This window comes from Lissotriton helveticus, chromosome 10 (genome assembly GCF_964261635.1).
Source record: "Lissotriton helveticus chromosome 10, aLisHel1.1, whole genome shotgun sequence".
Classification (NCBI taxonomy): Eukaryota; Metazoa; Chordata; class Amphibia; order Caudata; family Salamandridae; genus Lissotriton; species Lissotriton helveticus.
The window spans coordinates 906,487,236-906,503,683 of record NC_136071.1 but is presented as its reverse complement, the minus strand read 5'-3'; the positions used below and the strand labels follow the sequence as shown (position 1 = coordinate 906,503,683).

The window sequence follows — 16,448 nt, the reverse complement described above, 5'->3', positions numbered from 1 at the left end:
CTAAAGTGACTTAACCAAGGCCCTAACAAGACTTTTAGTATTTTGGGAAAATGTGTCAATTCAAAAGTCGGAATTCTAAAGACAATTTAAGAGTTCTGGTGTGTGATCAGGTGTTGACCAAGTCAGTCCAACAAATGCAAAGTTGTATAACCCACCGATGCCACCAAAATGAGGTATAGTGTGCACAGAGTCCAGTGGAACCCCAAATGTAGGCAGAGGTAAAAGTAGAAAGCACCTAACTCTCTATTTGTGGTAGTGTGGTCTGAGTTCAGTCTTTGAGTGTGTGAAATCTTTTACTGCCTGAGTATGTAATACAAATACTTAACTCTACCCTCTGATAAAGTCTTACTGCTCGCCTACACTACCACAAATAGAGAGTAAGGTGCTATCTACTTTTACCTCTGCCTACCTTTGGGGTTTCACAGGACTCTGTGCACTCTATACCTCATTTTGGTGTAGTATATACAGAGCCAGCCTACACATGGGCGTTCTCATACAAAGACCCACGTTTTTTTGGTGAAAACCCCAATCTACTAACACTAGTAGACAGTGTTTTACAGCAAAAAATAAATAGCACTTGAAAGCAGGTGTTAAAGATGAGAAATGCTTTTATTTCTCCTAACATTTCCCTTTTTGCATGTGTACTACACTGTCCAGACTAGCAAAAAAATGGTCAGGGGTTCTGCCCACTTAACCCTCCTATACCTGAGCAGGGGACATCCTAAGATGAAAAGATAGCAACAAAAGGGTACCGAAGGGATTGATCCAAATTTAATTCTCAAACAAGAAAATTAATTATCTTGTGAAACAGAAATTAAACATGAAAGAATTACATATAAAATGTATCCATACATATATGAGCAAACATCAAGGAAAACACAACAACCGACAGTCTATCTACAAATTATCACATATACATATATACAAATATACATCACATTTATAGTATCACGTAACTATGTACCCCAAACACAAAAAATATATATAAAAAAAATATATATATATATATCCTAATTCGAATCAGTGCCTCCACTTCATTTGTAATGAGAGCACAATACCATGGTAGTCCCAAGAGTAAAGCACCTGGGGGTTACAGAGTCACCCCAGTCTATATTTGCATAGGTGCCAATCTGAAAAAAATCAAACAAATTATTTTTTGATGTGTGCTGGACTACACTGTCCAGCACACATCAAAACTAGGTAAAGTTCTAAAGTTAGTCAGAGCATCGTAGTTTGTACTGGAAGGCCACCCTCCCAGTATAAAATCCAAGCTGGACTCATGCAGGCACTATGCTGCAAAGGTGTGTGTATGGCGCCCTGCGGCCTAATTTTGTACCAGCGGTAGAGAGATCAGGATAGTGCCATAGAACAATTAATGGAATAACACTTTTAACTGACTACCAATGTATTTTTGTGTGTATCTAAATCTCTGTATGAATTGTACGCATTTGCACATTTATGGTCTGAGGACCGAAATAAACTCCATGATGATGATAGTGCCATATCTTTGTAGATATGGTGCTTTCCTATTCTCTCTCACATGACGCTGCGTTGTGTGAAAACTATTATAATCTGGGTCTAAGCCTCTTTCCCTCACTCACTCCAACTCACATTCTCTCTCATGCTCATTCTCACTCATACTCTAACTACTAACACAATAACGCGCACACTCTCTAACTTTGGGCGCTGTTACAACTGCACCTGCTGCACCATTGATTGCTACACGGATGACTTACTTCCACTTCGGATGACTTACTTCCACTCCCTCGCACACCTTCCAATCAATAGCTTGTTCCACCATACTCCTACATCTTCACACTCTCTCGTACTCATTTTCACATATTCGTACACACTCCCAAGTAAGGTAAGGCTGCATGTGATGCATTTTCCTCCGAAGCACAGCCAAGGGCTGCTAGGTTCTGACCTCTCACAGTAGGTCATTTCATGTGCTGTAGATACACATGCTTATGCAGACTGTATAGCAGTGCCCTCCAAAAGCGGTGGCTAACCAGTGGATGTTGTAGTCGATTGAAAAGGTGTTCTTAAGACTGCTTGTTCTACGTTAGATTGTTGATGTGCTAATACATCTACTTAATAATGTTTGGTAAATGTTTGTGGAGTAGACCATGTAGCTGCTTTACATATGCCAGCTATGGGAATGTTGCCTAAAAAGGCCCTAGATGCTCCTATTTTGTGTGTAGAATGTGCTCTAGGAGGTATAGTTAAAGAACTTTAAGCTTTAATATAGCAAGCAAGGATACATTTAATAATCCATCTAGAAATACCAGATTTGGAGATAGGATTACCTTTATGAGGTGGAGCAAACGCAACAAAAAATGGTTTTGCAGAAATCTTTGTTCGATCAATGTAGTATAATAGTGCTTTTTTGACTTCAAGTGTGTGTAAAGCCCTTTTTGCTACTGAATCAGGTTGAGGGAAAAACACAGGTAACTCAACTGATTGGTTAATGTGAAATGCAGAAACTAATTTTGTAAGGAATTTTGGGTTTGTACGAAGAACTTCTCTGTCTTTTTGAAGCCCTTATACAGTTGAAAGAAGGGTTCTTCCAAGGTTAATGACTGTAGCTCACCAACATATCCTAATGACGTACTAGCAATTAGAAATACAACCTTCCATGAAAGAATTTGTAGTGGACAATTGTGTAATGGCTCAAAAGGTGGGCCCATAAGTCTTGTGAGAACAATGTTCAGGTTCCAGACAGGTGTAGGTGGTACCCTGGGAGGTATTATTCTTTTAGGACCTTCCATAAAACAGGGCTCGACAAATCCACTCGCCCGCTTGCATTTGCGAGGTAGAATTAATGAGGACGAGCTATTTTTAGGTCCTACTCGCCCTTTCTGGTGAGCAGGAAGCCAAACTAACTTTTGTCCTCTGTCTTTTAAAACAGAGCAAATGTGACAAGATAACAAGATTACAAGGCATTTTTAGTGCTCACAAAGGGAGGGAGCAATAAAGATGTCTTTAAATCTTGTTATCTTGTCACTTTTGCTCCGTTTTCTGAGACGGAGGTCAAGTAGGTTGCAGTTAGGTCGAGGAGATTTTCCAAGGTACTAGACCTGGAGGACTAGTACAATTTTTCCAGCCCTGATAAACACCTTAATTACTGGGACTTTAAATAAAGATAAGTGTTGTCTGTTTTGTAGATATGCAGCTACTGCTGCAAGGTGTAGTCGAATGGATGTGTAGGCTAATCCAACTCGCTGTAGATGCAAAATGTAACAAATAATGATTTGTATAGATGCATCTAGAGGATCAATATTGTTATTATTACAATATATAACACATCTTTTCCAATTTGCCGCATAGCATGCTCTAGTGTTAGGTTTTCTTGCTTCTTTAAGAATTGTCATACAATCTGGTGGTAGATTTAGGTATCCAAACTCTATGACTTCAGGAGCCAGATTGCTAGGTTGAGCACCTAGGGGTTTGGATGTCTGATTTCTCTACGGTTCTGTGTGAGAAGGTTGGAAGTAAGGTGCAATTTTTGGAGTGGAACTACTGACCGGTCTTGTAGTGTGGTGAACCATGGTTGACGAGCCCATGTGGGAGCCACTAGGATTAGTGTGAGTCAAGTCTGCCTGAGTTTCCAAACTAGAAATGGAAGAAGAGGGAGAGGCGGAAAAGCGTAAGCAAATATCCCTGACCAGTTCATCCATAGGGCATTGCCTTTGGATAGATGGTGTGGCAATCTGGAGGGGAAGGTTGGGCATTTTGAGTTCTGTGCTGTGAAAATCCTCATTTTTGGAACTACGGAAGGAGAAAATGGGGATGAAGTTCCCATTTGTGTACTTGTTACCGCATCCTGCTGAGGAGGTCAGCAAATTGGTTGTGCATGCCTGGAGGGTGTTCTGCTAGAAGATTAATTTTGTGATGTATTGCCAAACGCCAAATATTCTGAGAGGCGTGACAAATGTAGAGTGTGTGTACCCCCCCACTTTAGTACATAGTACATGGCTGTCATATTGTCTTCCGGACTAGGACAACTGTCCCTACTAGATGAGGCTGAAAAGCTTTTAGAGCTAGTAGAAGCTCCAAGGAATTGATATTGAGACGTCTCTGTTTGGTGTCCCAAGAGCCTTGAATTATTAGATGATGGAGATGGGAACCCCAACCTGCGAGAGAGGCACCTTCTGTTAGCAAGACTTGTGGAATGGGGTTGATGAAAGGCCGCCCTTTTGATAGGTTTTGTGTGTTCCACCACTGCAGAAAGCGATGAGTGCGGCTGTCTACCAACACTAGATCTATTAATTGACCCTGTGATTGATTCCACTGACGTGCTAAGTATTCCTGTAGAGGATGCATGTATAATCTTGCATGCTGCACTATTTCAATGCATGATGCCATCATTCCTAACAGTTGCATACAAGTCCTTACTGTTACGTATTGGTTGTTTTGAAACTGTAGTAATAAAGTTTGAAAGTTGTGAATTCTGGCTGTATTGGGGCGAGGCTAGAGCTTAGTGTTAGGTTAGAGTGTTAGTGTTTAGCGTTGCTCCCAGATATGTTTGTTGCTGTGATGGTTGAAGATGGGATTTTTGTGCATTGACTGTAAATCCCAATTGATGGAGAAGGTTTATGGTATTTTGAGTGTGTCGTAGAGACTTTGTCTGAGTGTTGGCTCTGATGAGCCAATCCTCCAGATATGGGAAGATATGAATGTGTTGTATTCTGAGATGAGCTGCTACTACTGTTAGACATTTTGTGAATACTCTGGGTGCAGTAGTTTCCCCAAATGTAAGCACTTTGAATTGATAATACCTTCCCGCTATCACAAACCTGAGATATTTGCAATGTGCTGGGTGGATAGGAATATGGAAGTATGCATCCTTTAAGTCTAGTGTGGGACATAAAGTGTGGACATAAAGTCACCTTGTAGAAGTGTTAAAGTGTGTTCATATGGAAGTGCTCTGACAGTATGTATAGGTTTAACAGTCTGAAAACTAAGATTGGTCATAGAGACCCATCTTTTGGGGGGAATTAGGAAGTTAAGTGAATAAACTCCTGACCCTTGACGTTGCAATGGAACTGGTTCTATAGCTCCTTTTCTTAGAAGAGCTTGTACTTCTTGTTTGAGAAGCTGTTGGTGTTGTAGCAAGAGTTTATGAATGCAAGATGGAATATTGGGAGGATTCCTGGTAAGCTCCAGGCAATAACCATGTTGGATAATATCCAAAACCCATTGGTCTGTTGTTATTGATTGCCAAATGGGAAGAAACTATTGTAATCTTCCCCCGACTGGTGACAAATGGGTCGGGGGGAAGTGGTAGCAAGTAACTGTTTGTTAGAGGGCTGGGAGGTAAGTGTTGGAATACCACTACCTTTAAAATGGTTTCCTCTTTATCCACCCTTGTAGCACCCTCTAGAGGGAGATGATAGTGTTTGTGTTGTATAAAGAAGTGGCTGCCACTGGGGTGTTAGACTTAAATTTGGAGCCTCCTCTGTAAAAGGAGCGACAAAGAGAACCTCTGTTTGAGGGAGATTGAAGTGCTCCCATGGACGTTGCTACTTCTGTATCCTTTTTCACGTTTTCTAGGGACTGATCTATCTGAAGCCCAAAGAGGTGTTCCTTATCAAAATGTGCATTAAGAATGGTTTGTTGTACCTCAGGTTTAAAACCAGAAATTCTGAGCCATGCAGGTCTTCGAAGCATAATGCTAGTGTTGATTTCTCGAGCTGCAGTATCTGCGGCATCTAATGCACACCTGATTGAGGAATTCGAAATGTTTCCCTTCTTGTACTATTTCCTGCCCCCTCTTTTTGTGTTCTTCGGGGAAATATTTTAATACCAGGGAGCTCTATCATATAGGGAGAAGAGTCCTTGTGTACTATCTATACGCCAATGGTTGGCTGATTGAACAGCTGCTCTCTTCCCTGGTGCATCTTTCAGTTTGGATTCTTTACCTGGAGGTGGAGCCTCCTCTGATGTTTGTGAATTTGCTCTTTTACAGGCATTAGACACCACTAAGGAACTAAGGAATCCAAAGGCAACTGACCCCTAATGAAAACTGGGTCGGGGGGGAGGGGGGTTATAGTTCTTGTCTACTCTAGGTGTTAGTATTGGTGCTCTAACTGGGTCTTTAAAAATATCATTAGTGTGCCTTAACATACCTTTAAGCATAGGCAACATATGTGTGGTGTTGTGTGAACTTCCTAAGGTATCAAATAGGAAATCTTCTTCCATTGCCTCCTTATGTAAAGGCCCTCCATGGTAATTAGCTGCTCTAGCAATTCATTCTTGATGTGCAGTATTTTCATCAGGAGGGGAAGGTTTTGTTGGATATAGATCAGGGTTTGTATCCTGAGGTGGATCTATATTGTAGTCATCCCATGGATCTGGTGGTGGCTGATTATCATTGTCATCCTCCTCCACTATATCAGGATTTGTGTTAGGAGATCCCAATGGTGTAATGCCCCACTCTCTTTAATGTCTACGTTTCATCTCTGGCCGACATTGGAAGAAAGTGGGGCATCGGCATATGTTCCTATGCCGATGACACTCAGCTGATGGTGACAATGGATGAAGGGTCGGAAACAACTAAGAAAAAACTACACAGTTGTCTCTCCGAAATGGCAGAATGGATGCGCAACCACTGCCTAAAACTAAATGCCGGAAAATCGGAGATACTACTGTTCGGAGGAGCCAAACTCTCATGGAACGACACGTGGTGGCCACCGTCTCTGGGATTAGCCCCCGTCCCGAAACAGTACGCCAGAAACCTTGGCATAATGATGGATGACGCCCTGTCCATGAAAGACCACATACGCATACTCTGGGGCAAAGGTTTTGCAATTCTCAAACTCTTGGCAAAAATTTTCTCCTGGATACCTTTGGACTGTCGACGCACAATCACCCAGGCCCTCCTGGTTAGCCGCCTAGATTACGGCAATGCCCTGTTCGAAGGGATGAACGAGCAACTGTTCTCCCGCCTACAGATCCTACAAAACCAGGCGGCTAAATTGGTCTGTAACAAAGGCAAGCGAGATTCGGCCTCTGCATGCCTAAAGAAGCTTCACTGGCTACCAATGCGTCAGAGGGCTACCTTTAAACTACTTTGCCACGCGCACAGAGCCCTTCACAAAACGGGCCCCACCATCCTTCAAGGGAAAATCGAATTCTATATCCCCAACAGGAATCTAAGATCCAACAACTCAGCTCTGGCGAAATCCAAGCGCATTTACAAAACAAGGACTGGCGGACGCGCCTTCTCATACTTGGCGGCTAAAAGATGGAATGAGTTACCTGTGGACCTCAGACACACCACTAATTACCTCCAATTCCGCCAAAAATTAAAAACTCACCTCTTTCCAAAAAACTAACCCCCCAGCACAGTTTCAGTAGTCTTCTTTTTTATAGCGCCGTGATATCCCATGGGATGAGTGTCGCGCTCTACAAATACCAGAAATAAATAAATAAATGTGTAAAGTATCTGTATCTGGCATTGGTGAATAAGCTGGAGGTGTCTGGGGAATTGAAACGGCAACAGATTAACGGTTTAGAATCGGAGCGCCGCAATACACGTCCGAACCCGATGGTGGAAAGAAAACGATCTAACAATGGAGTTGATGCACATGCGCACTATCACCGAAAGGAGTAGTCACCTTACCTCATGACTGGAAAAGACTGCTTAGAAGAAAAACAACGTGCAAACATCCGGACCCAACACTAGATGGCAGGGGAATGCAAAGCATATGAACCTCCAGCACATATGCCACAAACAAGTAGGTTCTTGTGCATATGAGACAGTGGAGCTCTGCCACAAACAGACCTCATCATCTTGGAGAGCTGAACTCACTCCTCTGCAGATAGAGCTGAGCTCTACCACAGATGCAGCCAAGCACCTGCATACATAGTGCGGAACCCATGCACAGATAGAGCAGAGACTGTGTACAAATGTATTTCATTGAGCTGGAGCAGAGTTCCTGCATTTATAGCTCTGTGACCCTGGGCAGACAGAGCTGAGCTTATCCAAGTGTGCAGCTGAGCTCCAATACAGATGGTGCTGAGCCCCAGTGCAGACATAGATCAAGGTGAGCCAGTTCACAGGTAGAGCTGAGCTCTGTCTGCATTCATTCTTATAGTAAAAAAGACAAGGGTTCTATGGGGACTGAGAAAACTGGACCAGCTAATATTCTGTAGGAGGATAACACATCACTCATCCTGGTTAATCTTCCACTTGGCCTATTGCTGTTAGGAAGTGGGGAGGAGAAGGTGGGAGGAAGGATGACAGTAAGAGAGAAGGGATTGAGATAGGTGACCGATGAGAGAGAGAGAGAGAGAGAGCGAGAGAGAGCTAGAGAGAAGGTACATAGTAGTGAAAGAGAATTAAGCATGTGCGAAGATATAGACAGAAAGGTGAGAAAGAGGAGAAAGAAATGAGAGGAGAGTGACTGAAATGGAAAAGAACAGAGACTGAGTGTGGAAGGGGAGGCATCAGAGTGAGAGACATATGAACACCACCACAACAATGATGCTAAAGCAAATTGTATTTTATGATATGTTAAGGGTATTTGTAAAGTGCGCCACTGACCCCAGAGATAATCCTGGTGCTGAGAAAGCAGGGGTTATGTCGGCTGAGACTGGGCCTTGTCCAGGTGAAGAGCCATGTTTTCAGTTTCTTGCACAGCTCACGTATGAGACGGCAGCTCTGTGACTCTGGTTCTTTGCATGTGGAAGACATGTGTGAGCAGGAGTCTGGCTGACCAGAGGTGTCTGGTGGTTGTATTGAAGTTAATACAGCTGTTGAGGTAGGTGGGATAGAGGTTGTACAGGAATTTGTATCTGTGTGCAAGAAGTTTTAAGAGTGTGGGTTAGTGAACAGGGAGCCTGGGGAGGTTTTTGAGGAGCGGGGTCATGTGAATGCAGAGGAAAGCCTGATGTGGATTTATTGTGCTAAAGCAGGGAAGAACCGCTAGGCACATATGTCTTGTGCATGCATTAGCACCTTAAACCAGACCTACTGGCCTCCCAAATGTGTATTCTTATATTGTCTCTGCCCCCATTGTGCAAAATGGTAGCCCCACCACCACTGTTTAGTACTAGTCCCCCCCCCCCCCCCCCACTGAAGTTTGGGTCTGTTTGCGCCACTCTCAAGGCTTATTTGACCACTTAGCAATAGAACTCCTAACTGAAAATACTATCAAAGTAAGTGAGTGTGGCATTATGTGGCAAGTAAAAGTAAGAGGCACTACCAGACAAAACGCTGATAGACTACTTGAAGAGAGAATTAGTTCCAGTTTAATCTGTGGTCAGTGTCGACTGCAATCATGCTTTGGGAGGCTTTTATACCTCGGTTAAGGGGGAAGGATGATGGGTTGGCTCAGGAAAGAAGAAAGGATAAGACTGGCAAACTTGAAAATACATTAATTGAACTAGTACCTGTGGCACAAGTGAAAATCTTATATCATTTATTTTCCAAACAAGCTCAAACTAAACAAGAGGAGGTTGACAATATGTGGGTGACAATGCAGGGTTCCCCCTATACATGGATATTTATCGATAGTGCAGGCCTATGAATATTCATCCCTGTTAAAAGTCCGGATGAGGGACTTGTATTGACAAAACAAGCATCAACACGGATAAGGAATATTGGCTGTCACTTTGGCTTTTGGATTCTTTTATATTATGAATTGAAAAGTAACAGTAAATACGGAGGACCTGGGTCTTATTGTCCAGACGACCCGATCGACTTGGAAAACTGTGGTATGCTGAACGTGCTTACAAGTTTTTAACTCAGGCCCTTAAGAATATGTTATAATTTTCGAACCATTGGATTGTTGGACACTGATTGAGTGGACCAAGACAAAGATATTCCTGCCCTGACGAAGTTCCACTGGGAACGAAACGCATTGGCTGATGTCCAATATTTTAATTTGAAAATTCAATAAAGAATATATTTTGGAATATACACAGAATTTTCTGACTTCATCCTGGTTCACCGTACCTCTTCTTTAGAATCTATCTATCTGGTTTCCAGTGGAATAAAAGTGCGGCGTACTGCGGATGTGTTTGCACAGACATTTATGATTTTGTGTATTTAAGAAACTGAGGTGCTGAGCCTTCGGTCAGCAGAATTTTGTCTTTCTAATTGTCTATGAATATTTATCACCTCCAATCAACGTTGCTAGAGGATTTTGCTTTGGGAAAAATCAGACCATTTTAAAACCAGGGCATATTGAACCGGAGGCCTGTTAAACAGACCTCAGCCTCCAAAAGCAGATAAATCTGGAGGTACACTGCAGGCAGACGTCTATTATGCTGCACGGCATCAACATTTACCCACTGGGTATTTAATAGCATTATATTAAACACTGTGTGTGTTTTGTGGATGCTAGATTTGTAACATGAACTACTAGCAGTGCTTAATTCCTTCTAGGCGCATCTAATTTCTCTCTCTTGTGCATTTGTGCCTTTACAGGTGAGGAGAGATCGGTTAGTTGGTCATTTCCAAGCATGGTGAAGACAACAACTCAAGGTACAGTTAAAGAAAATAACCTACGTGCCATACAAAATCAGTCAGTGAATCTTGTTTACAGAAGAACATCTGTAACCTGTAACTAATGCATTTTATTTTCATTCCTTATTATGGCATACACTGATTGAACAGAAATTCAACAGGCGCTAACCTATATCTTCAGACTGGTGGTAAGAAGGGTTTGATGATCTGAAAACAGAAGCAATAAAGACTGTTACAAAGGAATTTTGCTAACACATTTCAACAAATTACGTGTACCTACCTACAGTGATGAGCTCTGTCTGGTTTGATGCTGCAGCATTTTGGACATTTGTAAACTACCTGGCCTGGCTTTAATTGCAAACTCTCAATGAATTCTTTTGTAGCATTTCCTTTCGGCACCGCACCCTGAAAATCAAAGCAAAGGAGGGAGAAGCATAAAAGGTACGAAGATGTAGCTGCTATTGATTAAAAAACATGATGATTTGATGGTCTGACAAAATTAGCTCACAAAATAATAGGATAAAGAAACCACAGATAGAAAGCATTTACCTTTAAAGAATAATATTCACGTCAAGGCAAACAACTGGTCACCCAGGTGATACACAGTTTGGGCATAAATCTAATACCTGATTCCTGTTAAATTGTTTGATACCAGTTAAATGTATGCAAGTTTTATCTTTAATTTGGTCTGAAAGTCTGATTAGAACAGGCACGATACCCTAGGCACCAACATTGTTAGCAGATGCTGTGAAAGCGATAAGAGCAAGGAATGTCATTGCACTGTTTAAAAATTATAATGTAAGAAACACTTCACACAGATCTGGAAAAAGGGAAAATGTAGAATGACCAGTCTACTGAAAAAGCATTCCCTAGTGCAGTTTTTGTTGGGGACCAGGATGCAAGATCCAGAGATAAAGTGTGTGCTGTGTGAGATGGCAGTCGTGAGAATCGTTGTAAGACTTATGCCACGGTTTCCTGCATGTTCTGTGTGTTATAAGACTTTTTTACCTTTGACAGCTGGTCATTCTGAATCAGAGTTGAGCACTGTGCCAACCAACTCCCGGTGGAGCTTAAAGGGTACAACTTTACATAACTTTTGACTATGGAATAAAAGCACCATTTTATACATGTACCACTTGGTGACTGGATCACCTTTTTCTCCAACTTTGCTGTACTCCAAACAAAGTCCACTGTTCGACTGTCAATGCAGTGTGGTAGAGTCCTGACCTTTTCACTAGATAAAGCTGGAAGGGTAAACCCATTACTCTTTACTCTCCAAACAAAAAATACCGAGTATTCCATCTTGTTTCAGACCACTATTGGTAAGAGAAAACAGCACTTTTAACTTGCATATATTATGTATGGAAAAATAGTTAATTGTATTATCTATTGCCCTCAAAGATGCGTACAAACGTTATGTAATGCATCAACACCACAAGAAACATCTCAGCTTTGTTGCAGGAGAGATTTGCTGGAAGTTCAATATATTACAGTTTGAAATCAAGTAAGTCGACAGTTTTTAGGTCTCGCCCTGGAATTAGCATCCAAAGGATGCTTCCAGGGTTGGAGACGTATAGTCAGCTGTCTCGAGGGAAGGACGGACGAGAAGGTGCACGAGCGCAGTCCAGGCTGGATTGGTGTGCGCGAACGCGCACGTTCCGTCCTGCGCCGCCCTCCCAGCCTACCGCGCATGCATGCATGCACACAGACAGACACAGACACACACACACACACACACACACACGCGCGCGCACTCGCACTTACACTTACACTTACACTTACACAGACACACAGGCACCCAGACAGGCAACCCCCTCCTCCCCCACAGTCACACACGCATACACACAGACTCCAAGACACACGCACACTCACACACATACACAGGCCGCCGTCGCGCGCGCGCCCACACATGCCCCCCTCCCGCCCTCGCACGCCAGCCACAAAGCGAAGCCCCACTCACCGGCAGCAGGACTCTTCCTCCATTCTTCGGCACCGGGGCGCAGGGTAGGCTCCTGCCTGCTCCGGTGCTGCAACCAATCGCGGCTCTTCCGGCTCTTCCGTGGGAGGCGGGGTAGGCTCCCGCCCTCCTACTTCCTGTTTCCTGTTGTCGCAACGGCCTGCCTGACTTCCTGGTCGCAGGCCGGCAGAGTAACGAGGATGTTTTGCGGTATTGTAATGTGCTTAGTGTGGAACCTTGTGTACCATTGTTTAAAAAAAAAAGGTGAGGATGAGCAGTATACAAAAATTGCATTTTTAGTTTGTTTTTAAATATAGAAGCAGTTCGTAACCACTCAAAAATGCCAATCATCATGGCACTTAAAATGCTCAGTTTGAGCACTCTTTATCCCGGCATGCAGCAGATTGTTTGACAATCGGAGTGCATTTTTCACTTCAGTGTCGACTTTCACCAAAAGAGAAGCTGGAACACGCATCATTCTACACTTTCGTTTGGCACCAAATTCCAAGTTTAAAAAAGTTTTAATTCCATAAACCAATTGTGGAGTTTCTAATGTAATTTGGCGACCTGCTCGCGCAGCAGCCTTTTTTCTTGCATGCTAACCTTATTCAGCTGCTCACTACAGAGCAATAGAACAAATACCGCAGCCATGTGTGGTCTTCAGTCCTGCAGACGAGGCACGCCCCCTTCCTCCAGTGGCTGAGCTCTGCCCGCAGGACAGTGAGGCACAGAGTCCCTGCTCTGTCCTTGCTACCTGTGCATCCGAGACTGCTTTGCTTCTTTGACCTGGGTCAGGTGCAGCATTCAATCAAGTCTTTGGATTTGCTTTTTTTAACCTGAGAAGAATCTTTCTTGCCACTTGTGCATTTGGTCGGGGTCATTCTGGACATCACGGTTGACCGTGTTGTCTCATGAGAGGGCTTTTGGAGTAAAGCATGCGTGATCCCACGTGTAGCAAGCTTGCTCGCATATGGAGGATGACCTGCGTGCATTGGACACGATCACCCACCCTGCATCTGTTCAGGGTAGGGATTCCTGGTGAATGGTTGGATGGATGGAAGTAGGGTTCTAGATGGATAGGACTGCCTCGAAGGCCTGTGGTGGGAAGGGAAGACAAGGAGAAGGAAGGAAGAAGGGTAGGTTTGGGAAAGAGTTGGCATTTGAAAGTGCACTATTGAAGTGGAGGTGAGTATAGGGCATTGGTGCACCATGTCCTGCTCAGTCCCATCTCCAAATTTCGAGGTCCACTTTTGTACAAATGGACTATTTTAGTCAGTGCACGCACTGGTGCCCTTTCAGGTCATTTTAGTGAACGCGAGGCCTGTCCCTCCTGTAGGTATGCCTCAATCTCCTTGTGCGCGACGGTGAGCAGCCAGACGACTGCTTTTGCTAAAATCTGCAAATTGTAGAGCAAGTGATAAATTATGTGGCAAGTGATAAATTATGTGTCATGAATTATGTGGCAAGTGATACATTATGTGGCAAGCGATGAATTATGTGGCAAGTGATACATTATGTGGCAAGCGATGAATTATGTGGCAAGTGATAAATTATGTGTCATGAATTATGTGGCAAGTGATAAATTATGTGGCAAGCGATGAATTATGTGGCAAGTGATACATTATTTGGCAAGTGATGAATTATGTGGAGGGGAGGGGCTATAATCATGCAGAAGACGCCGCAGCTGCCAAATTGCAGTGCTTGTGGTGTGTATTTTCTGTATCTGTTTATTATTCAGTTACGAAGAGGAGGTGGCGCCATTTCGGAAACTTGTCAGTGGACAACCTCTAACATTTCTTATGTGGGTGGACATGTGGCCTCCAGAGCTGCACTCTGATCTCAATGCTGCTCCATTTTGCTGCTGCATAAGTCATAGGTGGGCTGCATCATTATATGTCAATATGCAACATATTTTATATGTCCCTTTTTATAAAAACAAAACGTAACTACTGCAAAAAAAATAGCCAATGCCATTTACAATACTAAAAGCTCAAACTTTGCCTAATGCGAGACCTATTGCATTGCAAATGCTTGTTTCACCAGTTGCCTAGTGATAGTTGAAGAAAATCTCTGAATGGATGTCATTAATGTTAATTAGCATTTGGATGAGCAACTAGACAGAGCAGCTTTTGAAGAAGGTGATGTTGGGCCTTTTCCACAATCCCGTGAACTTGAGTTAGTATAGATAGTAGTCATCAATCACAATGATGCCTGTTTTGCGGGGGCTGACGTGAAATTGGGTAAGATCAATGCCGTCTCATCAGAAAAGAAGGCTGTATCATTCAGTAATGACGTCCTTAATATTTCTAGTCCACCTTCCTTCCTTGTGGATGAAGCCACTAGAAGATGACCCCGACTGACAACTATTGGATTTCACAACAATAGAAATAGGAGAAAGTTCGGTTCTTGTATCAGCAACAAAATTGTCACACTGGTTAAATTGCAACATTCATTAGAAGAGGGATGCAGTGCTCTCAGCCACTGTTGGGCTTTATCACAATAACCAAAATTATGTTAACATGTGGAGGTACATAAACAGATACAGGAGCGGTGCAAAGGAAATGGTAAATAATGAGGAATTTGTTTACAATGATGAGCTTGACGCTTAAAGAAGTCCAGTTAGCTCTTCTATCATATGATTAAAGGTTCACAACAAAAGAGACAGATTCAGATAGCCAACATGAGAGCGATGTAGCTCATTCCTAGACTAGTTTTTATCAAGAACTGCTCAAAGGAAACCACGCCTTTTTAAAAAGGGAAAAAAATTGCATTCAAGACATCTTTGAATCATGGTCAATAACATTTCAATATGTTGCCTAAGTGAGATAGGTTTGGCACCTAGGAGATGACGCACTGCGCGCAACTCTTCAACATATTGTATACTTATGTACAATGCATTGACATATCACTTTCCCATGGTGAGTCATAGATCTTGCTAAGGAAATCACCCATGTCTCAAGTGTATGATGGCAGGTCTTTTAAAAGGTCACATAAAAAGAAATCAACATATTTTGACTTGTTCTCAAACGCACTGCCAAGTGTCAAAATAATCGGACAACCCGCGGGATTATCCCGGTCTTTATGGATACAATTGTAAAGCTCGGGTGGATAAACTGTATACATATCATATGCAATTTAGGCAATGTACTACAATGAATATGTTAAGCAATATGAAATTGAGAATTGACTAAAGTCTTATTTGTTTGTTATGAGGTCGCACGCCACATTTGTTGCAAATTTACATGCAAAACGGTGCCTCACTATCAGTGAGCAGGCCTGCAGGACAGCCAAAACTTGTCGGATGGGTATTTTGACAGCATGTCAATAAAACCGAAGCTGGATTAACACCTGTATGGCTGCCATCCTTCATGAATCATCAGTGCCTTTACGATACTTGGGAGAGGGTGAAAAGGATTTTACGTAGAGGTTGCGGACTTTGCTTGTTCTGATGCACGCTTCGATTTTGGTGTGCAACGGAAGCCAGCAGTAATTGGTATATAATTATATTCATCAAACCTATCTCTTCCCTAAAACCCCACACGCCATCTACACCACCCGCAGTGACAAATGCTGATGATGTGGGAAATCAGAGGTGAAATGTATGCATATGATGTGGTCCTTCCCCTCCGTAATGGGAAGCGATAGTGAAAGATGTAAAGAGAGCCACCAGGTGGAGCATTCCTTTTAATTGAAACAAACACTATTGGACTGGAATCCTTCTCCCTCCTGGAAGAAACTCGGCAGGAAATGTATCCTGCTTTGTCTACAACACGCTAAGTGTGAGATTGCTACCCAGTGGCTGAGCTTGGATCTCACAAAACATGCAGACTGCCTAGGGACGTTACAGAATGGGCAACAGCTGAAGATATTCGTATGATGCATGTTCGCAGAGACAACAAGCTAATGGAAGACCTGCAGGCATAGGCAGCCATGCTGTTTGACCTTAAAGGACCCACAGGGGACACCCCCGCAGAAAGCAGTCCTCAAGCCAGTAATGACGAGTGAGAGCAGGGGCCC

At 43.0% G+C, this 16,448-nt stretch overlaps 1 protein-coding gene across 2 annotated transcripts in view; it reads right to left on the bottom strand.

Moving 5' to 3' along the window:
- The window catches only part of ZDHHC3 (zDHHC palmitoyltransferase 3), a 122,932-nt gene that overhangs the window by 78,410 nt on the left and 28,074 nt on the right, over positions 1–16,448 (bottom strand). For both annotated transcript variants that reach the window (XM_078663552.1, XM_078663553.1), the window contains exon 3: positions 10,755–10,879. In XM_078663552.1, coding sequence (XP_078519678.1) covers positions 10,755–10,879 — 125 coding nt within the window. The remainder of the gene's footprint in view (positions 1–10,754; positions 10,880–16,448) is intronic.